Source organism: Metopolophium dirhodum, chromosome 6 (assembly GCF_019925205.1).
Source record: "Metopolophium dirhodum isolate CAU chromosome 6, ASM1992520v1, whole genome shotgun sequence".
In the NCBI taxonomy this organism is placed as follows: domain Eukaryota; kingdom Metazoa; phylum Arthropoda; class Insecta; order Hemiptera; family Aphididae; genus Metopolophium; species Metopolophium dirhodum.
In genome coordinates, this window is record NC_083565.1 from 21,396,447 (window position 1) to 21,412,114 (window position 15,668).

A 15,668-nucleotide genomic window follows, 5' to 3' on the forward strand; every position below is an offset into this window, starting at 1 on the left:
ATCATAATTTATTTGAATAAATGCATTATTAAAATAAAATTGAAGGTAAGCATGCTTAGTGAATCATCAACAACTTTGTATTATACAACAATAATAGTTGTATATAACTATAATTTTAATATACATATTTGTATAATTTATTAGTTAATATATTATAGGTAGTATTATGTTCTATATTGATGTTTATATTTTAGTAATGTAATAGTATTGTATAAATTCTGTGTCACTTATTGTTGGAATAAAGCCATGTTTATTATTATATAGTTAACTAAAATTCCTAACGACCTTAGGGGCTTCAGTTTTATTTAATACTTTAATCGGTATAATTAAATTGGTAATCAATTAATAATAATAATTATACAAATACATCAGAGAATCTTCGAAAACGGTTGAAATTTTATTGGCGCGCATCTGTTATCACTATTGTTGTTACCACATCCATGGTTATTGTGATACCATCAGACTCCATCATTTCAAAACACATTTTTTACGTGCCCGAATATGTTCCGATGCTAATGGCCCGCCTGTAGTCTGTTGTCTGTTCGTTATCTGCTCCTTATGCCGTAGACCGTGGACATGTTTATTGTTTAATAATTGATTCCAATCAAAGTTTTTCTCTAGTTGTGTTCATCATTAATTACATATTTTTATTACTCAACTTTCTGATGCTAAGATATATATAATTTTTTAGACATGGAAAGTAAAGTGTGTAAAGTTATTAGCACTAAGAGAATCCACAGTGACGACGATGACGATAATATAAATTCAAAACAAACAAAAAGACACACTAGTCGAGATCGTCAATCAACGAAAGATAAATCTGACAAAGGAGGTAGTCGTAATTATGAAGAGTTGAAAGTCGGTGATCCATACTATTCAGGTGGAACTGCTACTGATAACCGTAAAGGTGGAGATCGGTATAAGGATGAATCTAGACATAGAAGACGCCATAGGAGTAGAGATCGTCAAGAAAAAGAAAACAGATCTAGAAATTCAGACAGCAAAAAAGAGGAAAAAATTGGAGCTCCATACTATTCAGGTGGAATAGCAGGGATTGATGAACGCGAGAGCGGTGAAGAAACAAGCAACGATGAAGATGATAAAATTGGACAACGGTACTATTCCACAGAAACGGCAGATACTCAAAGAAAGAATAGTGAAAACTATTGGAACAAATATGCCAAAAAAGATAAAAGGCCAAACGTATGTGTATATGTCCAACTTAATAAAAATTGAAATAAATATGAATAATACTTTTTTTTTCTCAGGGTGACGTAAACGATGTACCATTACATCAGAAAAAAACCGTGGAACTACTTACATCTAAAACTGGAGGTGCCTATATCCCACCTGCTAAATTGAGAATGATGCAGGAAAGCATCACAGATAAGTCAAGGTGTTTGTCACATTTAATTATTCTATTTCAAATAATTATAAGGAATACACATTTGGTGCTTATTGGTATATATATTTTGTAATAGAATTGTCTATGCATTAAGTTTTAATAGACAATGTTTTTTTTTGTTGATTTTACACTTATTTATTTTGAATTTATGGTAATACCCCTATAAAATCTAGATATTTTATGCACCCAATCAATTAACAATTAACAATACATTAACATCACGGTTATCTACACAAACGTGTAGATAATAGTGATTAACATTGTCTATTTGAGTTTAAACAAAGTCTCAAGTCTTTTAATCTATAAAAAAACGAAAATACTAAATTGTATATGATGTGGATTGTATTTTCATAATAGTATTGACTAATGAGTAAGCGGTGATAGCTTACAACACATTAGACCAATATTTTTCAACCACCATGTCAAATATAATGTGTGTGACGTATATGTATGATAAATGATAATTGATAACTATTGTGTGGAAAAGTATGAAATAAAAAGGTAGATAAACATTTAATTTAACATAATATAATGCAATTATAAATATTTCTAGCACTGGCATTAAATATTTTAATTTTTTTTAATAATTACATTTTGTCCAAAAAAAATCTAGTTTATAGCATTTATCTAATTATCTACGATATTAAATTCTGCATTTCATATAATTGTAATTTATGATAATTTTAGTGCCGCATATCAAAGAATTGCCTGGGAGGCATTGAAGAAGTCAATACATGGTTTAACCAACAAGATTAATGTAGACAATATAGGAAAAGTTACTAGAGACTTACTACGAGAAAATATTGTTCGGGGTAGAGGTTTACTTTGCCGGTCCATTATGCAAGCTCAATTAGCTTCAACAACATATACCCACGTGTATGCTGCTTTAGTGGCCATCATAAACACAAAAGTAATTGCATTTATTAAAAAATATTAAATCTTTATTTACATAATTGGTAAATAACAATTGCATTAAATTATTTTTAGTTTCCAAACATAGGAGAATTACTGTTAACAAGGTGTATTGTACAATTTAAAAGAGCATATCGTAGAAGTGAAAAATCTCAATGTTTAGGATCAGTAACATTTATTGCTCATTTGATTAATCAGAGTGTTGTAAGTTTCAATCTTTTAATGTGTTGTGTTAAACAATAATTATGACTACAAATAATTTTTATTTTATACTTCAGGCACATGAGATATTAGCTTTAGAGTTATTAACTCTATTTGTAGAGACACCTACTGAAGATTCCATAGAAGTAGCTGTAGCATTTTTGAAAGAATGTGGGCAAAAAATGAGCCAAGTCTCTAAAAAGGGAATGAACGCCATTTTTGACATGCTTCGGAATATATTACATGATGGGCAACTTGATAAAAGGGTAAATAAAATAAATATATATTATCAATATTTTAATATCATACTTCATAACATAAATAATTGTTAAGAAAAATTATTTTTTATTATCATTAAATATAAAAATACATACCTAGTTTAAGTGTTTATTATTTATTTATTTGTTAACACAATGTGTGTAGTGCTAACATTATTGAAATAAACATACATTTTTATGTAAAAAATGTAAAAACCAAGAATAAAACAATTGCATTTTAAATACTAAATTAATTGTAATTACGAATAGTAGACTAATTATAAATATATCTTAATTTGAAATAATACTATAGAATAATTATAATTTGTCACTGTAAAAACATTCAAATCTAGGTTTAAAAATGTATAATATACTAATTTTTTTCTTTACTGCACTTATTTAGTTATTTATTTTAGATTTTGTTAAAATGTTATAGGTTCAATACATGATCGAGGTCATGTTTCAAATCCGCAAAGATGGTTTCAAAGATCATCCAGCTGTAATTGAACAACTTGATTTAGTCCCAGAAGAGGATCAATTTACACACCTACTAACTTTAGACTCTGCTAAAGATACACAAGACATTCTCAGTAATTATACATTTATTCTGAAATAATATTTTATCTAAAATTTTTTGTTTTTTTAGATGTATATAAATTTGATACGGACTTTGAAAGTAATGAAGAACGTTATAAATCATTAAGAGCCGAAATATTAGGTTCGGACAATGAAGATGACAGTGGTTCAGAAAATGAGGGTGATGATGATGGTGATGACGATGATGATGACGATGAAGAAGATAATGGCGAAGAGAAAGGTACAATTTTGTTTAATCTAAAATCGAGTCTAAAATGAATTGTTTTATTTTATTAGTGATATAAATTAATTATTTAGTTACAACTTAATAAATTAATTATAATTAAGAAAAATGCATAATGTTAAAATGTTATTTCTTTGAATGAGTTCTTAAAATATATAATTATTCTATAAGATTCATAAGTACACAATTTGAACATTCAATAATCTATAATATGTCTGTTTTATGAATAAGCCCATAAGATTTAAAATTAGAAATAGTAATTTTTTAATTACTATACAATTCTAATTAAGATTTATTGGGTAACATATTACCATTACATTTAAAATACAGTTCCAGTTTTTTTTAAAATTATTATTATAATGTTATTAAATTGTATTGCTAGTGGTTCATCAAAACTTATGATTTATACCTAAGTATTATATTTTCAACTTTTTTATAAACTATATAAGTTATCTATTCTAATAGTAATAATTTGTTAAATATTATAATTTAATATCTATGTATACAGTAAAAATAATTATGCACAGTAGTTAGGCTGACTTGCCCAATTAAACTTAAAAACTATTTTTTTAGTTTTATTTTATTCATCTGCAAAATCTCAAAGTTGTATGTGTTTTAAATTTTAAATTTATGGAATTGTGCTTCACCTGATAACATAAATGGTTGTAAGAAAATTGTATTAGTGTCTGAATGAAATGATTGATTGATGGTATTTTGATGTCCTATTTTGAAATTTTTCTAGTTTTTGCAAAGTTTTTTCCTGATAGGAGAACTATCTAATAGTAGAGAGCAAAAAACTTGCTTCTATTATAAAATAGCACATTTCCAACCAAGGATATTTTTCTATTTTTTCTATACTTATAATAGTGCTTTACTTGTATATATTATTTCCATTCAAACATACAACATAGCAAATTTGGGTTCAGCAGAACCAATTTTGTTTTGTTATGTTTAATATTAAGAGTGAATTGACTGTGTATCATTAAATGAAAAGGTAAGAATATAATCTAGAGCACATCATAGGATTATATTGATACATAAAAAAACTTACATACTACAAATTCTCATTGTCAATAAAAAAAACTCGTATTATAGAGACATTTTTTAAATTGAATTAAATGCATTTAATTCTCAAAAGTATTTCGTTAAACAGAACATTTTATTAAATAGAAGTTTGTTGTATAGAATTTTTACTGTATTATAATTTTAATATGAGCTATAAACTTATACTTTACAATTATAACATAATATTACAATCATTTTTAAATGCTCATAACTTCATAATAGTTTAAATATAAATTAAAATCTAAATTATTGCCTATATAATATTTTTACCCTTAAACTGTATGATAATTGGCCAATTCCCTATAATAATAAAGGGTTTTTTTTTATTTTTAAAAGAATATTTAAAATCTATTATTTGAGGTAAAATAAGCAAATTATACATTTATACAATATTATATACAACAATAAATTAACAACAATGACGTACGTCACAATTTAATTATGAAACCTTAGTATTTTGTTCTCTTATGTCTTATTCTATTAATTTATTTTAATAGTAATATTATCATTAATCAATATTACAAATAAAAAAAAATGTATATTTAATTAAATATGTAGCCTATTAACATAAACTTTGAATAGAAAAATTAGTTGACTTAATCAAACAAAAAAAGTAGGTGTTGGTTTATAAAGTATATCTGGTTTATGTGGAAATAAAATAATTTATACTTCCTAATTTTCTGTAATCTTAGTATTAACTTTTTTTAATGTATACTTTGTATGTTTTAATGATTAATAATAATTTTATTTGTTATATAAAAAAATGATTAAATATTATTCATTAAAGTTTTATATTTATTTTTTAGAAGGAGAAGGTAAAGTTATCATTGATAATACAGAAACTAACATGATATCGTTAAGAAAAACAATTTACTTAACGATACACTCCTCATTGGATTATGAGGAATGTGCTCATAAACTGATGAAAATGCAGCTTAAGCCGGGCCAAGAGATTGAAATGTGTCACATGTTTCTTGATTGTTGTGGTGAACAAAGAACATACGAAAAGTTTTTTGGCCTTTTAGCGCAAGTAAATATTCAACTAAAATATAGTTTAACAACTTAATCTTTTATAAAGAATCTAGTGTTATTCATTGGTACATTCTTATATTTTCTCTTGACTTAATTTATATTTTTTAACTGTTTTTAGAGATTTTGCCAAATAAACAATGTGTTTATTGAGCCATTAGAAAAAATATTTATTGACAGTTATGCAACTGTTCACCGTTTAGAGACAAATAAATTGCGAAATGTAGCAAGATTTTTTGCGCATTTATTGTTCACCGACTCTATTTCATGGGTAGTTTTGTCGACAATACATCTTAATGAAGATGAAACCACTTCTTCTAGTAGAATTTACATTAAAATTCTTTTCCAAGAATTAGCAGAACACATGGGGCTTAATAAATTGAATGCTCGAGTTCAGAATCCGTAAGTAAAATTGTTGCAATCTATTTTAATACTTATTTCATTTATTCAATATAGGTATGTTAATTTTTAATACATAAATAATTTGTTGATTGTTGATCGTTTCAGGGAATTAAAACTAGCTTTTGAAGGAATTTTCCCTAAAGACAACCCTAAAAATACTAGGTTTTCTATCAATTTTTTCACCTCTATTGGTTTGGGAGGCTTAACGTAAGTTTTTATTTATATTTTTTTTAAATGTTAATTGTTAAGTAAAATTATTTATTTGATCATTTATTCGGTGTTCTAGTGATGAATTGAGAGACTTTTTAAAAGTCCAACCAAAACAAGTTCCTGCTATAGCTACAATCATTGACCAGCTATCAGAATCATCAGATAGTGACAGTGACAGTAGTTCAAGTGGTAGCAGTAGTAGTAGCAGCAGCAGCAGCAGTAGCAGCAGCAGCAGTAGTGGTTCCAGCAATAGCAGCAGCAGCAGCAGCAGCAGCAGTAGCAATAGTTCAAGCAACAAAAGTAAGTACTACAGCTAACTAAGTAAAAATTTTATATTATCTGAATAAATATACATATTAAACATGATGTGATTATTTAAAATATGTATAAATAGGGCTGTTTGATTGTCGTAATACATACTCGACCGTCTAAAAGTATTAAATAATTAAAAATTTCAGTTTATTGAAGGTTTTTATCAAGAAGTGCTAGAGTGCTCGATTGTTGAAATAGTTAATGACCTACTAAAAACAATACGTCAAAATTAACTACAAAATTACCTATTGAAACAATTGATTAATCGAATAAAAATTTAAAGCAATAAAATATTGATTAATACAATCGATAGAAGTTTAACGGTTTAAGTTCAGCTGTATTATATTTCCTGCCAGATTTATGATTTACTCATAGACTTATGCATTTGTTGGCTTTTATTCAATATTTTAATTTTCAAGTGAGATATGAGCATTTTTAAATTTTGATATTTCACATACCCATATCTTTCTTGAACATGAAAATTTCGAAAAATCGGCAACGCTTAAGCACAGATAATGTTTTTATCTACACATTTAATAATAGGTAAATTATTCACTCTAGTATCAAAACTAACAGCACACTATTGAAATAAGTGAACAAAAATTTGGTATGTCATACGTATATAAGACGTAGACAACAAATGCATGGGTAGCATCCTCTTAGGATTTTTCAAATACAATGATTTATCTTTAGATTAATATTTAATACACTTTTAAAATACTAAAAACTAAAAAGTATACAGGGTTTTCTGTTGATTCTGATGATTAGATTGATGACCAATAACATGTTGTCACTGTCAGTGGCTATTGTCGTCCTGAGCTATTTAATAACAACTACATTAATATCTATAGGCAGGGCTGAAAGGGTGGCCACAGGAATTTGAATGGGGAGCATACTATTTTCAAACATTAGGATGTGTTTTAATGTATATATTATACAGTTTTTTTTCCATAAAACTTCAGGTCTAGGAGTGTGTATGGCTACTTGCTACTAGACTTCCTCAAAGCGGCGACTGCCTTATGACATAACTAAGGATCCTTAGTGACACAAATTTTAAGATCTAAAGTGGTGCAAAAACTAAAATTGTAATATAGTGTAGATAGGTAGGTTTACAATTTTTGTAGATGGGCACTAATTTTATAGTTACATACTAATAATAAAATGCCCCTGTTATAGGAAATACATTTAAAGACTAAAACTCACAGCAGTTGAGTAAAAATAAAAATAAATCCATACCTATTTATTAAATTTCATAATAGTTAGTTATAGAATTATTATTGGTAAGTTATTTTATAATGATTGCTAATACTAATTAATTAAATTTTCAAAATATTTTATTATATTATAATATGTTAATTTATAGTTAATACAATTCAACAAACAAGAGACAACATTCAAAAAGATTTTCTTTTTAGTACATAATATTAGAGATAACTTTCTGTACTATAGTTTTTTGATTAATTAATACGTTTTACAATGTACGGTAGTATTTTGATTAATCGGTAATATAATTAATCAGTGGGGACTACTTTTTAAAAAATAATCGATTAAACCAATTAGTATAAAACAAAATATACAGCGCGTTGAATACAATTTACTTTTATCATGACGGCATCTTAATAGCTAATAAAATTCAAAGATTATATTATTCTATTAAATAATTATGTATCTATTTTCTATTTTAATTATAATACATGGTCAGAATTTTTCAAATCTCCAAACTTCAATATTATTGCTTTGATAAACTATTTTAGGACACTAGTAAATAATTTCAGTTTCAACTGAATTGTTATACATACTATAGCTAATAATATAACTATATAACTTGATATTCATACACTATACAACATAAAATAACATAATATTTTTATCAATTAATTTAAGTTTACCTTTTTTTTTTAATTTAATATATCAGGGGTAACCACAACGAGGCTCGCTAGCTAAGTTATTTCTATAAATAAATAAATGAATAAATGTTCCTTTGTTTGTTATAAAATGAAAAATGTGTTAATTTTATAAATCATTTTATAAACATATCTTAACAATGTGGCTCGTTTCAACTAGCTTCATAAATTTGCGGTTCCCAAAATTAAGATTAGTGGCTACCACTGGTAATATTATATTTTTATCAAACATCCAGGTATGTTATTAATGTAATATTTTATATTTTATAAAAGAAAAAAGTTGTAAACATAAAAATAAAAGTATAAATTGTGAGTAAATGCAATGAAAAATGTTTTATTTGTTTTATTCAAATGGGCTAATGCCTTAATCATATCACTTAACTAATGTAAATTATAAATTAATAAAATAATAATAGTGGAGCTAAGTGAGAGTCTTGTGGTGAAACACTTAATGTATTATTAAAAGGATCAAGAATAAATGTCTTAACCTTGCAATCGGCTTTCTGTTAGTGACTTAAAAAATAAACCATGGTAAAAATGATTACAAATTCCAATATATAGTTTTAAAAACTATTTTAGATGTTTTATGATACCTAATGTATTTTAAAATTACCACTCATATATTATTTAACATTTCATAAATATTTTTTCTTGTATTTTATAGAAAATAAAAAAAGAAAAGATCATGAGAAATCTAAGAAAAATGCTGAAAGAAAAGAAAATGAAAAACCTAAAAAAAACGAGAAAAGAAATGAAATTGATAAACCTCGAAGATATGAAGAAAGAAAGGACAATGATATGCCTAGACAAAAAGAAGACAGAAATGAAAATGATAGTTGGAGGAGAAATGAAGATAAAAAAGATAACGATAAATCAAGAAAATATGAAGAAAGGAACGATAAGACAAGAAGATATGAAGAAAGAAAAGAAAATAATGATAAACCTAAAAGATATGAGGAAAGAAGAGATAATGATATGGCAAGACGAAATGAAGAAAGAAAGCTTAATGACCGATCTAGAAGAAATGAAGATAGAAATGAAAATGATATATCAAAGAAAAATGAAGAAAGAAAGGAAAATTACAGACCTAGAAAAAATGATGAAAGAAAAGAAAATGATAGACCGAGAAGAAATGAAGAGAGGAAGGAAAATGATAGACATAGTAGAAATGAAATTGACAAATCTAAAAGAAATGAAAATGAAAAATCTCGAAGAAATGAAGAAAGAAGGGAAAATGATAGATCTACAAGGAGAAATGAGGAAGGGAAAGAAAATGATAGAAAACGGTAAATTATATGGTTTAGTTTTATATTATTTTAACTTTTAATTATCTACATACATATTATTATATAAGAAAACCATTCAATGTCAATAATTTTTTTGTAACAACAAAAATAAATGATTCATTGATTTTATTTATTTTGTTATTGTACACATTATTATTTAATAATTATTGTATTATGTAAATTATGTAATTTAGTGTTTGATATAAAAGAAATGATTAAATATAATATTTTCTATTTATGATAAATATTCAAATTACTGAATTGGATTAAAGTCATTAAGTTATAATAAATAAAAATATATACCTTAATTATTTACATAATTTACACAAATACATAATTATTTAATTTTACAACGTAAGCAAACTCTAACCCTCGCAAACAGCAGAGCTCGTATTTGTGTTGCTAGTTCAATTCACTAACTATACCTACGAATAATCATATTATTTTTTCATAGCAGTTCAACATACAAAAATAACCTGTGAAAATAAAATAATTATTACTAGTAAGTAGTAGGTATTATAAGCTTCCTTTAGAATAATTTTTCGTATGCTTTAATTTATCATTGATTTCAAATTTACGGGCTACGGATGTCCATTTCCGTATTCATCTACTACAACTACAGTGTACAGTTGGAAGTTACACCCATTTAGTCCATGTGTACCATCTAAACATATACGTTGTCCTTTCCAAATTTTAATGATAACTCAGATTGAAATTGAGTCATTATTACAAGACAAAAATCATTCTTAGTGAAGCATGCAACACAATATTATCATTTAACTCATTGTTGCTTATAATATAAAATTGGACGATTTATCACATACGTCACACCTAGGTAAATTGTTAATCTCGCACATGCTTACGCGCACCACACGTGAGTGTGTTCATTTAGTGCTATTCAAATATATTCTCAGGATCTGCTAAATATTTGATGCACGGATCGATAGGTTATCAAAGTTCGACTTTATTTTTATATATTACGAGATCATAGATCATGGTTGCTCGTTTCTGTCTCGTTACACTTTCAAGTTAGCCACCTAGGTAGGATATGCGACGTCGTCATAGACGTAGTCAAATTTGATGCATTCATTTGACGTCAACTAATATAGGCAGGTATATTATAGACATTAGGTAGGTGACACTCACCAAAAAAAAAAAAAAAAACACTACACGACACAACTTGAGACAGTGGCGGTTTTGAGGGTGAGGCGAATGAGGCACCGCCTCACTTGTAATTTTCAGGAAAATAAAATAAATATATGTTTCTTTATATTAGTATTTTGTACTATTTTGAGTTTTAAAATTTTAATCGTATACTTTAATTTTTAATTTTAATTTATATAGGTACTCGTACTTTGGACATTAAATGCTTTAGAATTTAAGTTTAATTAACAACAATATTGAATATTATTTTTTTGTACAAAACTTGTACAGTTGTCCCTACGAACGCGAGAACGGCTGCGCGTCGATGTAACACAACTTAGCGCCCGGTGCCGCCACCGCTAAAGCGCCTTAGTCTACGCACGCACATATTGTAAGCTCGTAAAATAGTGTGAATAGCGCATGCGCGGACCGCCGCCAGAGGCGACTAAAATCAACCGCTCAACGGTATTATAAACTAGTGATGGGCACAATCGAATAGTTGACACTATCGAATATCTATTCGAATGTTTTTGACATAACCGATTTAGTAGTTTTTAATAGAAACTATCGAATAGTTCGGTGGACTATTAATAGCCTAAGTGGTTCTCGTTTGCGTGAAACGGCTCTTATTTTTTTATTATGTTGTACGTTTGTATTGTTTTTAATACAGAGATGACCACATGAGACATGAGTACCTTTATCGGCAAACGGGTCGCTGCTCTATTGTATTTTTTAGACTTTTGACTGACGGCGGCATCGCATTCTTATTTGTTAAGATTAACCAGTGGTGAATATTCCAGCTGTTCTGGTTATTTAATTTGGTTGCGAGTTTAAAACGATCTTATCATAGGTCTATGGGCAACCAGTACTATCTATTCGATAAATTATTCGAATAAAAACGATTCGATAAATTATTCGAATAAACTGTTCGAATAGTTTTCATATTCTAATAGGTTATAGATGACTATCGAATTGTTCAAATAGTGAACTACTATCTAATGAACTACTATGTAATATGCAACATCAATAATAATTTTTATTTTTATTATATTTATTATTTAATTATTTATAAATTAACTTAACTTGAATTTGATTAAAAGTAACTCGTTATTTATTAAGTTTATATCAATTAAAATAAGTTAAGTTAAATTAAATTACATTTTAAAAAGTTAAAATTAACTTAACTTTAACTTTTTAACTCGTTTATGCCCAGGCTTGTATAATACTAAGTGCAGACAATACAATATAATTATTATTAATATTCAATGTAAGTTTTTTAGTGGTTAGTACGTCATATCGCTTTAAACGCGCTTGTGTCATAATGCATTATTGTAATTTATAAGTATTATAGCTAATAGCTCCTAACCGTCAAGTTGGAATTTGCGTCGGAAAATTGTAAAACGAAATATTGGTAGAACGCGTCCAACAGTAAATTTCTGTTCTTCCGATCCGGTATGAACTGACCGGGTTTCCGTTTGAAGATTTTGTTGTACGGTGTTTCCAGCGGTGGTAATTTTCTAAATTTCCTTTAATTATTTTATGATTATAAGCAGGGCTCGTAACTTCATGCACTAACAAATGCATAAATAAGCATGCATTCATGCACTAAAAATTGTCAAAATATGCATTAAAAAATTCACTAAAAAGTTCAACAATATTCATTTATATGCCCCAAAATTTTTAAATTATGCACTCAAAATATGCGTTATGTAAAAAAAATCATGAGCAAATTTTAAAATAATAAAAATAAATCCGAAAATTTCAAATTCCGTCACTAAATTTGGCAAACGGCCCGCAACTGTTTGTTTTGCTTTCGGCATTGTTTAAATAAAATATGAATAATGTGTACGCGGTACCTATACCCAGTGATGTAAAAATACCGTATTTTATTTTTCAGTTGTATAATACGTGTATTATACATGGATTATACGTAGGTGTATAATACAGTATTTTTCAAAAATCGTATGTAGTTTAGATAATTGTTAAAAATATAGCTACCAGAGTGTAATAAGAATGTAATATCAATAATATTTCAGTTTATTTATGAATTATAAAACATTTTGATTATTAAATCATGTAATGGCAGTCTGGTAATAAATTAATAACTACCTAATAGAAAATATATGAAAATGTATTGGTTCTAAGTTTTGAGTACCTATTAGGTTTTAATATTTGCAGTTATTTGAATTAGTACCTATGTAATTATTTAATTAGTAAGTGTTTACTTTTTTGAATCAGTTTTTAGACGTATTAATAAATTATTTGCCAAACGAAATGCATTATAGGCATAAGCCTCTTTACAAAATATTTCCAACATAATACTTGGTAAAATATTTGTCAACAATAGCTTTTTGCTTTGAAGGTCATTCCCATAGTAAAAACAAACAGTTACTAACGTTTAGTAACTTCCATTAATTGTAACTTGTAGCCTGTAGGTAGTTAAATAGAATTATTAGAATTTAGTAGAATATTACACTACGGTCTTAGGTGTAGTGTCCACGATTATGACGTATGACTTATCAGTTATCAGTAAGATATCAGACTACTATTTACGAACGATTTACAAATGTTTACGACTAGAATCATAGAACTTAGGTTAGTTGATCTATGACTAGAATAGTCTAGTCCTTTGGTGTTGATCTTTATAATATCTTTCCTATAATATGATCGTGACTTCCACCTACTAATAACCATGTTACTTGTGTGGCCGTGCTCCGTCGTTGTATTACTGTTATAAGTTGAAACATTGTGTTGCGTATATTTTCTCTTTATTATTGATCTACCATTTACCACAATTTTTTTTTTATACTATTTGTATTTTATTTTTTTAAACATGACGTATAATACGTTTGTATAATACAATTTACATCACTGCCTATACCTCACACGAAAACACTGAAACAGGAAATTGAACGGACGAACGCATACGATTCATACGAGTACACTATACTCTTTCAATGTATACAATTATAAATGCGGGTTGGTGAGAAGCTGCACGCGCGTACATGCAGGTTCGTTTTGACGACAGAATTTGTGGTAGCGATTACATTGTTTCCGCGGTATTACGTAAAACGCATAAAATCTAAATAGGTATGTATTAACCTAACCTAACCATTTTTTTGATAGGACACTAGGTAAACACACACACACACACACTCACACAAGAATGAAAATAAATCAAAACACTATAATAGTTTTGTAAACGGGAAAGTAAATAGGAAACAAGAAACTTTTCAAATATTTGTCTAAAAAATATTTACATGAAATAATATGCACTAACGACTGTGAAATATCGACTAAAACAAAAACATGCACTATCAAACTTCATATTACTATTGTTATGAAACGGATTTGTATCTCAGTTAGCATGTTTTCCTGTGTAGCAAAAAAAAAAAACATGCAGATATGCGTGAACTTACGAGCCCTGATTATAATAAGTAACAACAATACACGGGGTTGCTTCACAAATTTGCTGTGCGGTTGCGCGTGGGTTAGTGAGAGAAAACATACGCGGTGCCCTGATACCAGCGCATCCCAAACGGCTCCCGTCGAAAAAGGTTTTCCGAACAGGTCAATTCCCAAACGGCTCCCGTAGGCAGGGCACGGACCCAGAGCAAAGATCTAGGGGGGGGGGGGGGAGCAACAATTTTTTTACAACACAAATACAATTATAATAAAATATTATACTTTATTCTTAATTTAAAAATGTTGTCATAATAGTAAAAAAATAAAAGTTATAAACGAAGATTTGGTCTCCCTTACCTACCACCGTCAGAAGTCTTGAATTGTTTCACAGACAATTTAATGGCTGTCAAACCGAAAGACGATAAAATTGTGTAAAGTGTTCGATTATATTTCTAACATTATGTAATGTCAGATAGCCGTTTCCCTCCGGAAATGTGGGCTGAGTGTTCATCTTCCCTTTCTTTGACTACAAATGGCTGTGAATCGTACCACAGCAGATTCAACAGTGTATTCAATACTGCTCATTCCAATATTTTTAAGGTTATTGACACATTAACCCAAATACAATCTGAGACTCAAATTAAAGCTCGAAGTCATGTAAATAAACCGAAATTGACAAAAAAACACCAGCTCATTGAAAACATTATTCAAGAATTTTCATCGAATTTAATACCAACCATAGATTATATAAAAAAAAACACTGCGTCAAAAATTTACCTATTGTATGATTTTTTCAGGGTTTGAAACCGTTTTCAAAACCGATTTCAGAAACCGGTATAAACTGTTATAAAACAGAAACCGAAACCGTAATCAAAACCAAAACCAGAAAAAATTGGATACCGGTATTATAATTTAAAACCAAAACCGTAAAAATTGGAAATCGTTTTTTTTTTAATTGTCGTGTTTTTAAATACGTAAATTCTATTAATACGCATAATTAATACTCATAATAAAATTGAGATCATGATTAAAATGTTGATAACCATTTCATTATTCGTAAAAGAAAATTGGAAACCGGTGTACAAAACCGAAACCGAAATCAAAATTTCTTAATACCGGTATTGCTAAGTTGAAACCGAAATCGTAAAATTTCAAAACCGGTATACAAAATCGAAGCCAAAACCGAAATTTTCTAATACCGGTATTGAAAAATTGAAACCGAAATCGAAAAAATTAAAAACCCGAAACCGAAATTATTTCAATCGGTTTCTCAAGCCCTGGATTTTTTTATAATTTTACTTATATGTACATTTATTT

At 27.8% G+C, this 15,668-nt stretch overlaps 1 protein-coding gene across 1 annotated transcript; it reads left to right on the forward strand.

Annotated features, from left to right (window-relative positions):
- Nucleotides 1-530: 530 nt before the first annotated feature.
- LOC132946832 (pre-mRNA-splicing factor CWC22 homolog) lies at nucleotides 531-9,932 on the forward strand. Its single transcript, XM_061016923.1, has 12 exons — nucleotides 531-1,203; nucleotides 1,269-1,396; nucleotides 2,093-2,315; nucleotides 2,393-2,521; nucleotides 2,596-2,784; nucleotides 3,212-3,365; nucleotides 3,422-3,592; nucleotides 5,467-5,690; nucleotides 5,811-6,091; nucleotides 6,197-6,298; nucleotides 6,378-6,601; nucleotides 9,182-9,932. The coding sequence occupies exons 1-12, from the start codon at nucleotides 694-696 to the stop codon at nucleotides 9,805-9,807; spliced, it is 2,961 nt and encodes a 986-aa protein (XP_060872906.1). The 5' UTR covers nucleotides 531-693; the 3' UTR covers nucleotides 9,808-9,932.
- Nucleotides 9,933-15,668: the final 5,736 nt, after the last annotated feature.

Coding starts and splice junctions, on each gene's coding strand:
- LOC132946832 (XM_061016923.1), top strand. CDS start 694: ATGGAAAGTAAAGTGTGTAAAGTTATTAGCACTAAGAGAATCCACAGT. Junction 2,785..3,211: donor ATGGGCAACTTGATAAAAGG/GTAAATAAAATA, acceptor AAAATGTTATAG/GTTCAATACATGATCGAGGT. Junction 5,691..5,810: donor TTTTTGGCCTTTTAGCGCAA/GTAAATATTCAA, acceptor AACTGTTTTTAG/AGATTTTGCCAAATAAACAA.